This window comes from Eptesicus fuscus, chromosome 15 (assembly GCF_027574615.1).
Source record: "Eptesicus fuscus isolate TK198812 chromosome 15, DD_ASM_mEF_20220401, whole genome shotgun sequence".
Lineage (NCBI taxonomy): Eukaryota > Metazoa > Chordata > Mammalia > Chiroptera > Vespertilionidae > Eptesicus > Eptesicus fuscus.
The window spans coordinates 40232542-40249055 of record NC_072487.1 but is presented as its reverse complement, the minus strand read 5'-3'; the positions used below and the strand labels follow the sequence as shown (position 1 = coordinate 40249055).

Sequence of the window (16514 nt, the reverse complement as noted above, 5' to 3'; positions counted from 1 at the left end):
TTTCCTCAGGTTCTCAAAGTCAAAAATGCAAAATGTACTGTCATGCATACTGACAACCTGGATTTATAAGCTGCAAACTTCATTGCAGTGAAATAGCTAAACAGTTTTCTTCCAAATCATTCCGTTCATACTTCTAGCAACCCGACTGTGCATTTGTCTCCTGTCTGGTAGTAGATTGAGAATTTACAAATAAACACACCAAAAGCTGAATAGTGCAAATCCACCTTATAGCAGACTTAGAAACATATTCCATTCAGTTTATAGCGGCTTTACTCAAAATCACCCAAACCAGACATAAACCAAATGTGCTTTAACTGGTCAATGGACAGACTGTGGTGTATCCATACAAAAGATTACCACTCAGCAATAAAAAGGAACCAGTTACTGACACACACAACCTCATGGACGAAATCTCAAATGTACTATGCTAAGTGAAGGAATTCAGGCTCAAAGGCCTACATACTACAGAGTTCCATTCACAGGTCATTCTAGAAAAGGCAAAACTAGAAGGACAGAAAACGGATCAATGGTTACCAGAGGTTGGGGGTGGGGGAGGGGTTGACTCTGAAGAAGCACAGAATTTTTGGTGGTGATGGAATTATACTATATCTTGATTGTGGTGATGGTTACACAACTATATCAAGACTAATAGAGCTGTACACCATAATGGACAAATTTTACTCTGTAAGTTATACTTTAATTAAAAAACTAAGCCCTTCAAAACTAATTTATCGTAGAAAAAAATAAAACAGGATTCACCTCTGAGGGGAGAGATCTGATGGGAAGGGGCTTGTGGGGTGATGGGAACAATCTGTATCTTGAAAGAGGTCCAGGTTACACATGTGTGCATTTGTCAAAACTCAAGGATTACATATTTTACACGTGTGAGTTTTTTTTTTTTTAATATATTTTATTGATTTTTTACAGAGAGGAAGAGAGAGGGATAGAGAGTTAGAAACATCGATGAGAGAGAAACATCGATCAGCTGCCTCTTGCACACCCCCTACTGGGGATGTGCCCGCAACCAAGATATATGCCCTTGACAGGAATCGAACCTGGGACCCTTGAGTCCGCAGGCCGACGCTCTATCCACTGAGCCAAACCGGTTTCGGCTTTGTGTGAGTTTTATTGTATGTAAATTTTACATAAAAAAAAAAAATCATCGGCCCTAGCCATTTTGGCTCAGTGGATAGAGCATCGGCCTGCGGACTGAAGGATCACAGGTTCGATTCCAGGCGAGGGCATGTACCTTGGTTGCGGGCACATCCCCAGTAGGGGGTGTGCAGGAGGCAGCTGATCAGATGTTTCTCTCTCATCGATATTTCTAACTCTCTATCCTTCTCCCTTCCTCTCTGCAAAAAAACAATAAAATATATTTAAAAAAAGAAAACATCGAAAACAAACACAGTAATGACGTGCATGCTGAAGTATCTGGCGGGGTGGGAATAGACTGATGTTTGTAATGTACTGGAAATGCATCAAAAATGGACTGATAGCTGAATAAAGATGAATAGGTTCATAGACATGTAATACAGGACATATGTACATGATAATGGTGGGACCTAGATGGTAAGCATTGTGGTGTTCATTTAAAATTCCTAAATTTTGCTGTATGTTTGAAAACAATTTTAATGAAATGCTGGGAAAATCTATTATAATTAAAGTGTATACAAAATACAGTGAAGATTTTTAAACATTTAATAAAAAACATATTCTTAAAAAGACGTGGGGGCATCATTTCTCCTATGACTATCCTTTTCTAGTCATAGCACATATTATTCAGACTCAGCGCTTGTAAATTATTCCGCAGATGCAGAGCTGTGCCTGACACTCCTAGGGTTTGCTCAACTACAAACTTGAATTAGACACACAAGGCTGCACATGGGCTCTACTTATCCACTGATGATAAGAGAAGCCGACCCTCACAGAATGGCTTCATAGTTCCCCGCCACTGTGTAACTCACAGTGCAGGTGCTGGGAATGTACTACGCCAAGTGAAGGAATTCAGGCTCAAAAGCCTACATCAGTGATGGCGAACCTATGACACGTGTGTCAGCACTGACACGCGTAGCCATTTCTGATGACACGCGGCCACTGAGGCGGCCGCATGCCGAGGATGAAACATTTGCTGCTCCTGAAGATGAAACATTTGCGAAATAATGTTTTTTCCTCAAAGTGACACACTACCCGAGTTATGCTCAGTTTTTTGGCGAAGTTTGACACACCAAGCTCAAAAGGTTGCCCATCACTGGCCTACATACTATATAATTCCAATCGTCTCTAAGTTCTATTTCCAGTAAAGCGATCTCCACGCTCCCCAAGGTCTGGGCTGTAGTCATGAAACTGGAAAAAGCCAGCTGTATGCACTGGTGATTCATCTCACTATCTTCACAGGGGTCTACAGAGGGAACCTTTGCCCTCTGGGGTAATTCAGCCACCTCAGATTCGGTGCCAGGCTGGACTTCCGACCCTGCTCCGATCAGTTAATATTAACTTCTAGTTAGAACTTATGCCTACGAAGTTGGAACTTCCTCCTGTGACGGAGCACTGCTACGACCACCCCGCTTATAACATTTCCAAAATCTACAGGTCTTCACATTGTGTTGCTTTGCCTATAAGCATACAATCTGAAAGCTGACAACTGACAGAAGGCTACTACATAAACTATTTCATTTATTTTATTATTTTTAAAAAATATTTTTGTTGATTTTTAGGGAGAGGGAGAGAGAAAAACATTGATGTGTGAGTGAAACATCGATGGGCTGCCACCTGCATACCCGCCTCTGCTGGGGATTAAGCCAACAACCTTCTGGTACACAGGATGGCACCCAACCAACTGAGCACACCAGCAAGGACTAACCGGATGTTTTCATCTGCAATGTCCTTGTTGTGGCAGCTCCTGGGTTAGCTGTAGTGGGCCCATCTCCAAAAGACACACACACACACACACACACACACACACACACACACAACTATAGAGGTTTAAGGATCAGGTACACAGAGAAAATTGGCTTCGTCTCTTAAAATCAAGGGCATTGTGTGTATGGTGACTATAGTTAATAATACTATACTGCACATTCAGAAGTTGCTGAGAGAACAGATCTTAAAAGTTCTCATCATAAGAAGGAAATTATAACTATGTATGGTGATGGGTATTAACTAGACTTATTGTGGTGATCATTTTGCCAGGTATACAAATATCAAATCATTATGTTGCACAGCTTAGACGGATATAATGTTCTAGTCTATTGTAGTTGAATAAAAAAGAGGAGGAGGAGGAGAAGGAGGAGGAAGAGGAGAGGAGAGACAGCAGCAGCACTTTATGAAATGTGTTACAAGGGGCTGAACCAGACAACAAAGAAGCAATTATCATGGGTGGGGCCACTTTAATAGCTGGACTACGGGTACTATTATATGCTGGGAAGCCAATCTAAATGCCCCAACACACATATGATAAATTAAACGGTGATTATTCCAGTGCAGGTTCCTTTATATTGATGATGTTTTCAAGGAATAGTTCCTGGTATAGGGAACATGGGACATCTCCTGACTCACTATTGTCACGGGATCCTGGGATTTTGGTCAGTGCTTACCCTGAGCTGTGCCTCGCCACCTGTACCAATGCCTCAGGATCGGTATGTTTTTTCCTAATTCTAATCTCAAAATGATTTAGGTATAAATTAGGGTTGCCAGACTTACCAATAATAGAGGATACTCAGTTAAGTTTGTATTTCATATAAACAACAAATAATGTTTTATAAGTATGTCCCATGCAATATTTGGGACATGCTCAAACTAAAATTTTGTTCTTTTATCTGCCAGCCCCAGGTATAACTATAAACTTGAGGTGTGTTCATGGAAAAGCTTTTAGAAAAAGATATTACTTGATACCTTCCAAAATCTCTGCTTTGCAGTGTTGCCAGCATTGGGTCTGGGTATAGAAACTAATACTCAAAATATTAGACACTGAAACTGGTAAAGATTTTGCTTCCCTCGGTTCAGTCATCAGGTTAAATGGAGACTGCAGCCAAGATGTCAAAAGAAGGCTGAGACTCAGAAGGGCAGCAATGAAGAATCAGGAAAGATTACCAAGAGCACAGATGTGTCATTAGAGACCAGAGCTAAGATCATCCACACCCTCATATTCCCAGTCACTATATACAGATGTGAAAGTTGGACAGTGAAGAAGGATGATAAAAAAAAAAATCAATTCATTTGAAATACGGTGTTGGGGAGAGCTCTAGGGCGACCCTGAATTACCAGAAAGATTGACAACTGGGTCCTAATACCGAAACATTGTTAGAGGCAAAAATGACAACACTGAAGCTGTCCTACTTCAGACACATCATGAGACAGGGTTCTTTGGAAAAGTCAGTGATGCTGGGAAAAACAGAAGGCAGCAAGAAAGGAGGAAGATCAGCTATGAGGTGGATTGACTCTACAAAAGAAACCATAGGTGGGATTCTGCAGGAGCTGAGCAGGGCTGCTGAAGACAGGCAGCCAAGGACATCGCTGGCTCACAGGGTCGCCAGGGGTCAGAACCAACTGAGCACCACATAGCACACATGGAAACTGATGCTGAAAAATTGGGGGGGGGAGAGGGGGGCGGGCTTCAGGCCTGGACTTTAGATTTAACTAGATGGCAAGCTCCATGAGGGCAATGACTATGTCTGCTTTTTTAGTTTTATCTCTGGTGTCTACTTAGTTCTTTGTATGCAGCAAGCTCTCAAAATTATCCATGGAGAAAGGAAATGAATTTCTCTCTCTTGTGCTATCTCGTTCCTGGGAGACTTCAGTTTTCCCTGCATTAAGGAAATGAATTCATTTTTTCCCCGTCCTCCAAGAAGTCTCCATTTTTATCCTTTTCTATTTGTGGATAGATGGATTGAAAAGGGGCTTCCGGCTGATCCAAGGAATGAGTCTCTAAAGCATTATTATAACACTAGAGGCCCAGTGCACGAAATTCGTGCATGGAGGGGGGGTGTCCCTCAGCCCAGCCTGCACCCTCTCCAATCTGGGATCCCTCTCACAATCCAGGACTGCTGGCTCCCAACCGCTCGCCTGCCTGCCAGCCTGATCACCCCTAACCATTCCCCTGCCAGCCTGATTGATGCCTAACTGCCCTCCCCTGCCGGCCTGGTCACCCCTAACTGCCCTCCCCTGCCAGCCTGGTTGCCCCCAACTGCCCTCCTCTGCAGGCCTGGTCTCCCCCCCAACTTCCCTCCCTGCAGACCTGGTAACCCCCAACTGCCCTCCCCTGCAGGCCTGGTTGCCCCCAACTTCCCTCCCCTGCAGGCCATCTTGTGGTGGCCATCTTGTGTCCACATGTGGGCAGCCATCTTGTGTTTTGGAGTGACAGTCAATTTGCATATTCTCTCTTTATTAGATAGGATTCCATGTAAAGCAAAGGCTGCCCTTGAGCTGGGGCCTAGCAAATGTGGTCCAGGACACAGTCCGGTTGCTCACCTGCTCACTGGCTGCTCTTTTGCACATTTTTGGGGGGAGTGTGCGAGGGATGGCAGCCCAGGATTGACAAACTCATGTATGATAATGCTTGCTTAGCTTTGCCAGTGGATTTTTATATCCACCAAAAACTTTCATTAATTGTGTCCATCCTTGATCCCATCTGATTTTACTTTTGGCCTCTTCTATTTCCCATCACCAGCTCAACACCACCACCACGCTCCTACTATATTTCTACCTTCTAATTTCCATGGTCAGGCTTTTTAAAACTTGTTCCATTGTTCCTGACATTTTAGAAGGTTTAATATTTCTCCAAAAATCCACATAAAGTATGTAATTCCTTAGAAGAACTGGTACTACGTACAACTTCTTTGCTATCCAAAACTGCCTTGTAGAATTCATGAACTTCAGTGATAAAAAATTACGGTTCTCTTTATCAGACTCCTGTATCAGTGAGGGACATGTACTCTGAAAATGAAGAAGCAATGTTACTTGTTCCTCATTTATCATGTACATTGCTGAATAGGTAATGTCTATATCTGTTTCAAGACTGACCAGGTTACTCTCAAGTCTCATTGCAAAATCAGCTCTTTCAGGCAAAACAGTGTCTAGAGGTAGAAGTGAATGCACTAAGAAATATTCTAAGTTTCGGGCAGAGAGGTAGAAAGAGACAGTTTGGAAAGACACTAGAACAGAGAATATTGAAAAGGGCACATCTGATGGGAAACATGCACCAACAGTAAAATCACAAGTGACATTGGTTCAAGATGGCAATTAATGGACTGGAATGAACATTAGGAAATAGTTCATCTGCTCCATGATTTTACAAGTGAAATAAGCCCAATGAGGAGTGACATGCTAATAGGAACTCTTAGTGAGTAGTAAAAATTTGAGACCAGAATCTAAATACCCAGTCCAGTAAATGCCTCTTTCATTTTATCACACAGTGTCTCTCCCACCGGCTGCCCCTCTGTCTGCACTAAAATGAGACAGGACCGTGTATGTCACCACAAAATGATGTAAGTTCCAAGGGAATTAAGAGAAAATTATAGGCCCTGGCTGGTTTTGCTCAGTGGTTAGCACGTCAGCCCAAGGGACTGAAGGGTCACAGGTTCAATTCTGGTCAAGGGCACAGACCTTGGTTGCAGGCTACATTCCCCGCCCTGGTCAGGGCACGTGTAGGAGGCAACAAATCATTGTGTCTCTCTCACTCAATGTTTCTCTCTCTCTGTGTCTCCCCCTTCCTTCCACTATCTCTAAAAATCAATGGAAAAATATCCTCAGGTGAGGATTAACCAAAACAAAAACAAAAAGAGAGAGAAGCAGCAGCAGCTTGTTCTATGTGGAGAACAGCTGTGCAAGAACAAGAGCGGAAGTGCCGGCAGGTCAAAGCTGATGGTGGATTAACCAGGCTGGTGGCAGAGCGGGACAGAAAAGCCTACCGATTCACAGCTTCAAGATATATTTTGTGGAACCCAATAGGGTCCCTTGAGGGGTCCATGCAGAAAAACTAAGAAGAGGGTGAGAATCCAGAATGGATTGCTCTCATTTTGGCTTGAGCAACTGGATAAATCATAGTCCTATTTACTGGGAAGGAACAGGCTTGAGGGCCATGGTGATGAGTAGGAATGAAAAGTCTTGTTATACTATATGTTATCGATGCTTACTAGACATTGGATTGGAGATATCCAGTACATGAGAGGAGATACACAGTTAAAGCAAGGACACCCAGCATAAAGGTGAGCCCTTGGCTCCCCAAAATTTACAGGTGAGGTAGAGGAGGTGCCATCAATAAACATGGCAGGAAAGGCAGGGGGGGGGGGGGAAACTGGGAGAGTATGGTCTCAAGAAACAGAGAGTTATTTTTCATGGAGGACCAAATGACTGACCGCCATGTCAAGTAAGAGGGAGGGTCAGGTGAGAATAGAGATGTACCCACTGGAGTTGAAATGTCAAAGCACTGTTGATATTAACAAAAGCAGTTTCACTATAAATAGTTGGTTAACAAAAAATCATACAGTTTGAAAAGGTAAGAGTTTTCAAATGTGTTTGTTCATCCTTCCAAACCTATCCTGAATACAACCACACACATATACAGGTCTTTTTTTTTTTTTTTTTAACATAAGTTGGATCACATCTTATATATTCTTTTTTATACTTTTTTTTTTTTTTTACTTTACGTATTATTTTAGAGACCTTTCTATTTGGTAGGTATAGATTTATAACATCATTTTAATAGCTGCTTACTATTTTTATAAGGATTTAACCTACACTTTTGATCTTTACTTACATATATAATTCATTACACTATGCTATACCACCTATTTCTGTAAGCACATGCATGAACACGGATGAGGCTTCACATGGAGGAAGACTTGGTGGACAGAGCAGGTAAGTGCTCACCCTGCAGAGATCACAGCAGGAACCAAAACCCAAAGGTTCTCTCTGCTGCAACATGTTGCCTCCTTGTCTGCTGTAAGAATTGATGGACATTGAGCAGAACTGAGCATAGAAACAAAGCTGACAAACACATAACAAATCAGGCCTTTTGAATGGTGATATTTTAATTGGATTTCTTATTTACTCCTGCATTCATTAAAACAAATGCATGAATCAGTGTAATTTCTCTTCAAAACCAGACCATTAACATGACTTTCGAGTTTTGTTATTGTTGCTGGATTTTCCCCCCACTGTTTTCACCTGTTTCCTAGGTTTGCTTACTGATTGTATTCTAGTTTCCCCAAAAGCTCAGTAGGACCTATGGCTCCAAAGACTTGCTATCAAGAATATCACACCTGAGCCACTCAGTGGAGCATGAGGACAGAACTAAAAGAAGTGGGAGGTGAGGGTGGCCCCAAAGCAAAGTTAGGAAAGTGCTGATACCCGTCTTTCGTGTCCTCCTCCCTTTCTCCCGGCACAACCAACTCAGGGGTCACAAACTGGGATGCCCTTCAGATGTGTTTCCTTTGGTCCATACAAACATTTTAAAAACTTTCTAGTAATTTGCCAACATTTAAAATGGGGAAATATTATGTAAAAACCCAGACGTGCCGGTTCTTTTGCATTGGCAGCACTGAGCCAGTCTGCCAGCAGGACAACGGGAAGAGCTGAGCGGCATCTGTCCCCTCACACACGCAGTGTGCTCGACACTTTCCCCCGTGCCCAGTTATTTTATATCTGGCCCATCTCACTCATTCTTGTTATCTGCACTCCCACTGTAGGCATGTGAGTTTATAACCTTTCAAAATGAAGTACTGCCAAAGTGCTCGCTAATAAAGAATTGGCGACCTTTCCCAAGTAGCTGAGAATTTATTTTATTTTTTTTAAATTCACTTCTGACTATAAGGGATTTGGGTCGTGGCCCGAATTTTCCCATCAGATAACCCAGCAGTGTACAAACTGACTCTCTGGCTTCTGACCATCCAGCCACCTGGGAGATTGGAAACGAGACATAAAAGAAGGGGGGGGGGTAAAGAACAGGGTGGAATCTGCACGCACATACCTCCTCCATCTCCCCCACACTCTTGCCACCATAAATGTATCAAAGGTTGCAAACTTGGGGTTAAAATGCTTCACCCAGGAGTATATGCATTCTAGTAGGGTTTTCAAAGATCTGCAGATATGCTATCAAAATCTAAAGACAGAAAATTATAATAGTCACATTCCACAGCTGGTTAAAAAAAAGTGGTAAAGAAAATAGCCTATGCCATGACTGGTTTGGCTCAGTGGATAGAGCGTCGGCCTGCGGACTCAAGGGTCCCGGGTTCGATTCCGGTCAGGGGCATGTACCTTGGTTGCGGGCACATCCCCAGTAGGGGGTGTGCAGGAGGCAGCTGCTTGATGTTTCTAACTCTCTATCCCTCTCCCTTCCTCTCTGTAAAAAATCAATAAAATATATTTTAAAAAGAAAAAAAGAAAGAAAGTAGCCTAGAACAAGAGAGACACTCCAACATATTCCTTGGCCACTCTGTCCATGTTCTCTCTGCTCATCACCGGATCCGAGCCCCCACTGCTTCCGGAAAAATTCAAGATATTTGGTAACTACTTTCAGTTGCTGGTGAGATGCTGGGAGGCCAATGTACAACCACCCGGTTCTGACGTTTGTAAGAACGCAAAGCCTCAGGGACCAGCCTGAGCGAACACCACCTCTCTATTCCTCCTCAGCACACTCAGGGTCATCCCACAGGCTGGATGAGCACACACCCTAGAATGTTACATTACAAAACCGCACTTCACAAGACAAAGTCAAATCATTAAGTTATTATCACATTAAAACTGAAGAGCAGAAAATTAACCTGCTAACGGAAGCAGCCCTGCCCAGCCAGTGCTGGCTCAGTTGCTTGAGCGCCATCCCATGCAACAAGAGGTGGCAGGTTCGATTCCAGGTCAGGGCACGTGCCTGGGTCGCGGGCTCAATCCCTGGTGGGGGGCGGGGGGGGCAGGAGGGGCCAATCTTTGATTCTCTCTCATTGATGTTTCTATTTCTCTCTCCCTCTCCCTTCCTCTCTCTGTAAAATTAATAAAATCCTATTTTTAAAAAAGAAAGCAGTCCTCAGAAGCACCACCTGGAATGAAGGCAGGTGGGGTGAGAGGAAACGGAGGGAGCAGTGGCCCCAACAGGAAGCCCTCGAACTCAGGGTGAAACAAAATTTGCAGCTGCATCAGGCCAAATGGAATCTTATTATTAAGGAGGCATGGCTGCGATTGATGCCTGGGAGCCAGGTAAGATTGAACTCAGACCCTTCTGTGCATATATTCCCAACTAGATAAGGTTACTTTACCTTCCACGGTCCACTAGTAGATCAGGTATTTGCACACAACTTATAAAAGGCTTATCTCAGGGTGAGAGAGAGAGAGAGAGAGAGAGAGAGAGAGAGAGAGAGAGAGAGAGAACTACTAGTAATGTGCTGGTTGTCTCCATGGATCGATTACAAATGAATCAGGACTGGAGAATAAAATCATTTTGAAATTATAAAGGGAATTCATGTGGATGGGACTTGACTGATAAGTGGATTTGCACAACTTTTCAGGGATACGACCAATCCCTAGAGTACCTCCCTCAACTCCCATCCTCTCAGTCCATCACATGTTCTTCACTCCAGTCATCTGAAAATCCTCCTGGGCACAAAGGTCCCAACCCGGAGTAGTAAGGAACGTGAACTTCCCTTTCTTCTCTCACAGGTCTGGTTTCATCTGGTCTTGCTAACCATCTCCGATCACGTCATTTCTCTCCTCCCGTCCTTTTCCTACACCCCTGTACTAGTAGTTGTCATTCTCCAAACGCTCTGCTTTAGAACTCTCTTCAGAGGAAAAGGCTTATGTATAAACGTCACAAATAGGCAGTATCTCTGTGAGCTATAAAGCCTTGCACGTAATTCCCAGCCACCTGTGCTGGGGGACAAGTGCTGCTCCGGGAGTGTAAGCGAGGGCTTCAAGGAGCTGTTGTGTATAAGCCGGGATAGCAAGAGTAGGTTCAGTGGGTAGAGGTTACAGGCAAACATTACAACTCAATGAGTTCAATCTCTTCAATTGTAGAAACGTTTGCCTTGTTTAGTACTGAAAACTTAGTCACTGGCCATACCTAACAGAAAAAAAATTCCTCTTAGGCATGTGATGGAGAGTAGGCCAACTCTGGAAAGGAAAGAGATGGTTAATAAGGAACCCATGATTCTACAATAAATAATATGACATGAATCGTTTTTCCATAGCTGAGATACAACGCCGTTCACAGCCATGTGCTGAGGCGGGTTGACTGAAGATGAACTTTAAAAAAAACCACAAGAGTGCTGGCCAGTGTGGCTCAATTGGGCATCGTCCCATTCATTGAAAGGTTGTTGGTTCAATTCCCGGTCAGGGCACATGCCCAGGATGTAGGCTCCACGGGTAGGGGGTGTGCAGGAGGTAGCTGATCAATGTCTCACTCTCACATAAGTGTTTCTCTCTCTCTCTCTCTCTCTCTCTCTCTCTCTCTCTCTCTCTCTCTCTCTCTCTTCTTCCCCATCTCTCTAAAAATCTAAAACCTAATAATAAATTTAAAAAAAAACAAAACAAGATAGGAGAGGTGTCCATCTCTGACCCCAGAGCAGGGGATGAGTCTATCCTAGACTTGGATAAAAACTGACCTGTAAATAGATTTGAAGACAGAAAGTGTTTTGGAAAAGATAAGAGGTTGAAAAGCCAGAACCTTCAACATAAATCTAATGAAATACATTACATAAGCACGACAAAAGAAGCTGTGCTTATGTAACTACTCGTGGCCAGGACATGGGTGCCTAGCTTATGTCTTTTATTTGTAAAAGCCCATGTAATAAGATATTTAGTATTCTGGCTTCTCTATTCTAGGTAAGAAGGAAAATGAAAGAAAATTATCTCCTCTGCCCCCACCCAGGTCTGCATGGGCACCTAAAGGGCAATAAAAAACTTCCATTTCAGAACACTCCTATAGATATACCCTCCTTGACCAAAATGCCACAGAGCCGGCAAAGATTCTAAACCAATTAATGAGAAGCTTCTGAGCATATTAATTCAAGACTACTGTTTCTGGAATTTAGCTTAGTTCCTTGGAGAAAAGTTGGTCAGTTGAAAACATAAGATATAGATAAGGAAAATGTAAGATTCACTAGTCCAATGGCTGTAACGCTGTACCAGCACTTTCTGCAAAACTGTTATTACTGTACTAGTGATCTTAGAAATCTGTGAATCTCTGTCATTTCAAAAGCTGATCATAACATCGTGTTCACACATGGGAACCAGGCTATTCTTCTTCTCCTGGCTCATGTGCCCCAACTGACCACAGCATTTTTTTTAGCACCAGGAGGGCTGTTCTTACACTTGTTACTTTTGGATTTCCTTCTTTAGAATCCTCTCAGTAAAAACAAAAGTAGGCGGGAGCCATGCAATTTACTACAGCAAGTTACAGCCAGAATCTGTTTCATGTGTGCTTCCTACCTCTTGAGAAAATGGCCGTCGAATACAACTCCACACATAGCTATTTTTTCACATGGTCCTATCACCCAAAACCATGAATGTGCCTCCACTCTTAGCACACAACTCACCCATCACACACACACCCAAGATGAAAGAAAAGGAGACCTGCCTAAGAAAGCCAGTCACACTGACACTTGCTTTACATTCCCAATGGCGCGGCGGGGAGTGAAAAATACGAAGTCAGCCTGTGGAAATTCACATAGTCTCAAAATATCTGCCTACAAAGCACTTACTAGTTAGGAAGGGGAAAACAGTCCTTCTAAAGTAGAGAAAACGGGCGGACACCACATAACCCAGTGACCGAAGTGAAGATCATGAATGACAAAACAAATCAGCACCGGGCCCCTCCAGACGGGAGGCACTGAGAACATAGTGCTTCTCTGGTGTTCTGGTTAAACTGTTAAACCCCGTCAGCAGACTAGACAGTCTATAAAACAACTGGCCTGTAATCTTCAACAAAGTCCTAGCTCATGTCAGAAAAAAAAAAAAATGGAAACAGAAGGAAGTAGGACAGAGTCTACAAAGGGGACTTAAGTAAACTGAAAACTAAATGTGATCCTGGTGCAGAAAAGAAACAATTGGCAAAATTTGAATGAAATCTGTTGATTAGAAAATAATACTGAATTGATGCTAATATCCAGATTTTTGCCAGAATGTTAACTGTGGTACTTCCGGTTATGTAAAGAATGTCCTTGGATTTAGTAAGTATACAGTGAAATATTTCCAGGTAAAGAGCCACCGTGTCTATAATTTGCTTCCAAATTTTCAGAAAAAACACACACAAATATATCTATACATATATATGTGCATATGTGTGTGCATAGATGGAAGAGAGAGAATAGATCACGTAAGTATGGAAAAATGTAAATGTTTACATTTGGAGAATCTTGGAAGCGCACATAGGAATGCTTCATAACATTTTTGCAATTAAAAAGTTTTTTCAGAATTAAAAAGGAAAAGTAACTAAATGGGCCTGAGTTTTTTGAGGAAGGAGCTGGATAAGGAATGGAATGAACCCCATCTCCTCTGCTCCCTCATCCCCAACACTGAGAAGCACTGTACTGCCCTGGGTTTCCCTGGAAGCTACTGTGGGAGACCCTGCAGTAAGCTCCCTATATCTCCAAATGTCCTGAGTCTAGTGCAGGGTTTGGCATATACAAGATATGGACAATGAATGAATGGACTTAAAGAAATAGCTGAAAGAAATTGTGGGCAAACCCTAATCTATGGTACTGTATCTGCAAAGTTGGTAGCCCTGTGGCCCTCTTGTATAAATGGCTGGGTGTGAATGAAGGGCAGGAGGCATCAGACTGAAGAGTAAGATGCGGTTCTTCCCTGGGGTGTTCCCTTTGATTGAGGAGGCAGGGGAACTGAGCATGTCCTCTAGGGCTGGCCTGAAATAACCTGCTCCTCTGGACTGGCTGAGGGAGGGCAAACATCCCAGGCACTATGTGTCCCAGCATCCAAGGTCTCTGTTGGGTCCTGCATAAGCTATTTAATGCACTGAGATAAGAAGAAATGTAGAACAAGATCCCCCAAGATAACATTAAGGATTGAATAGCTCCATATTCGGTAAATCCTTCATCATGAACACAATATCTGGTTACATTCTGTTCTTACTTCCCAAACCAAGCAGTGCTTTTCAAATTCATATTGACTATGCACATGAGGTCTGAAATTGGAATCATTTTAATTACTAAAGTTCTAGAAAGTTTCAGAAAAGTTACTTAACAGAGAAAAAAAACATGACGTTGCTTCGAAAACTCAGCTAATTCAGGAACATCATAACAGATTGCTTTACAAAAAAGCATTTAATTATGAGTAGAGATGAAGGGGGAAACAATTACAATCCACAGACCACCAGAGTGTAAGTATTAGGGCAAGTTCCTATAACCCACAGAAAATTGGGACCTATGACAAATGGGCTTTTTCTCACCACCGCCAAGATATGATTTCACAATCATGAATACTGTGTGATAATATTCCAGAAAAAAAATTTAAACACGGCGAACCATGGTATATAACAGAGGGCAGGACTTCAAACTGCAAACTTAATTTACATATTAATTCAAATAGGGACCTCTTTGCTTTAATAAAGGAATACAATTTTCAAGGAATCTCTAGGTGGGGTTGCTATGCTCACTGGTAGGGGCTTGTTCCCCAATTTATTTGAAAATAAGCTCATATGACAAACCCCAATCCTAATGGGGGGAGGTGGGAGGCAATCCCTTCCTATCCTATCTAATAAAAGAGTAATATGCAAATTGACCGTCACTCCAACACACAAGATGGCTGCCCCCATGTGGACACAAGATGGCCACCACAAGATGGCCAGCAGGGGAGGGCAGTAGGGAGGGACAAGGCCTGCAAGGGAGGGCAGTTGGGGGCGATCAAGTCTGCAGGGGAAGGCAGTTAGGGGTGACCAGGCCAGCAGAGGAGGGAAGTTGGGGGCAACCGGGCCTGCAGGGAAGGGCAGTTGGGGGTGGCCCAGGCCTGCAGGGGAGAGCAGTTAGGGGGAACCAGGCCTGCAGGGGAGGGCAGTTAGGGGCAATCAGGCTGGCAGGGGAGCAGTTAGGCATCGATCAGGCTGGCAGGGGAGTGGTTAGGGGATGATCAGGCTGGCAGGCAGAAGTGGTTAGGGGCAATCAGGAAGGCAGGTAGGCGAGCAGTTGGGAGCCAGCAGTCCTGGATTGTGAGAGGAATGTCCGACTGCCCTAAACCCTCGAAGGGTCCCAGATTGGAGAGGGTACAGGCTAAGCTGAGGGACACACACCCCAGTGCATGAATTTCGTGCACCAGGCCTCTAGTTCAGTAATAATAAAGTGAGCCCACAGAGGAACGGGGGCAGGTTGGTACAGCCACTCTCTCTTCCTCTTTACTGGCCACATCTGGGGGGCCAAAGAGTTCTCCGTCAGAGTCCATCCATTCCTCTAACTTATGGACAGATATTCAACTCACCTCAGAGTTTTTGTTGCCAGTTACTAGTTTATTTCTCCCTAATTCCCTTCAGCTTCCTATTGCCCGGGTCAAAGCTGTTCCACTTCTCTGAAATGGAATGGGAGGACCTGGACATATCTTCACTCCTTCTAGGTTCTCCTAGGAACATGCTGTCTGTAAAACCCAAAAGGACTCGGACTAAAGATATATAAGAAAGCATGTAAGAAAGACAGCTGCTGAGCCCCCAAGAGTAGGAGGCAGCTCCTTCCCTGCTGTGCTCCGCATCCCTCTTATCCCAGGCATGGTCTAGTCCTTGGGCTGCCAATGGCATGGCTCTACCAACGCCAGCTGTGACTGCAAGGATTCGTGGTGATCTAAGGGCTCATCTAAGGATTTGAGGAGAGATCCGTCCATAGAGTTCAGACAGAGCTTCAGATCTGTTATGTAAATAGGTAAGACAGTGTGTGGTATTCTTAATACTTCATACTTCTCAATCAATGTCTATCTCTCCCCACCCCACACACATTTCTTCTCATTTCTCCTTGAGAACCCATACTTCTGATTCTCTTGGGCTGTTCTACAACTGGAATAATAATGGCACTGCAGGAAAAAACAAGCCATTGTCTATTTTTGTCTGAAGAGGAAACAAAGACACTGGACCAAAGGAGAGCATGACAGCTCTTGACATTTGAGCCTTCGTGCTGGTCATCAGCTCCTAGTATGATATTACCAATGAAAAATGCAGAAGCTTTGCCTGTTGGTCCCCACCCAACTGGTTCTTCTTACCTTTGGTTCCATTGAAATGAAACTGTGGGTTCCTCTGCTCGAGAGAACTGACCTTTTAATCGTCCTGCTATGGTAGAAGTGGTAATAGTCCTTCAGGGCCCCGATCTGCAAAGACAGTGGGGAAAGAACAAAAGAAAGAGAGTCAGTGTAGGAAGTCCACTGTTTTCCTGTTTTTCATTCAAATAAGAACACAGACCAAAAAAAGGTCCATCAATTATGCAGTTGCCTGCTCTGCTTCAATGTTACTTGAACCTTGGTGATCACCTTTCAGAAGGACATGTGATATGAAGTGGGGTGTCCTTGAGGCAGTGACTGCGGAACTAAAGATTATAATGGGGCAG

The 16514-nt window shown here is 43.5% G+C and overlaps 1 protein-coding gene across 2 annotated transcripts in view; it reads right to left on the bottom strand.

Annotated features, from left to right (window-relative positions):
• PCSK5 (proprotein convertase subtilisin/kexin type 5) overlaps window positions 1-16514 on the bottom strand; it is a 408183-nt gene that overhangs the window by 355568 nt on the left and 36101 nt on the right. For both annotated transcript variants that reach the window (XM_028146315.2, XM_008142067.3), the window contains exon 2: window positions 16174-16278. In XM_028146315.2, coding sequence (XP_028002116.2) covers window positions 16174-16278 — 105 coding nt within the window. The remainder of the gene's footprint in view (window positions 1-16173; window positions 16279-16514) is intronic.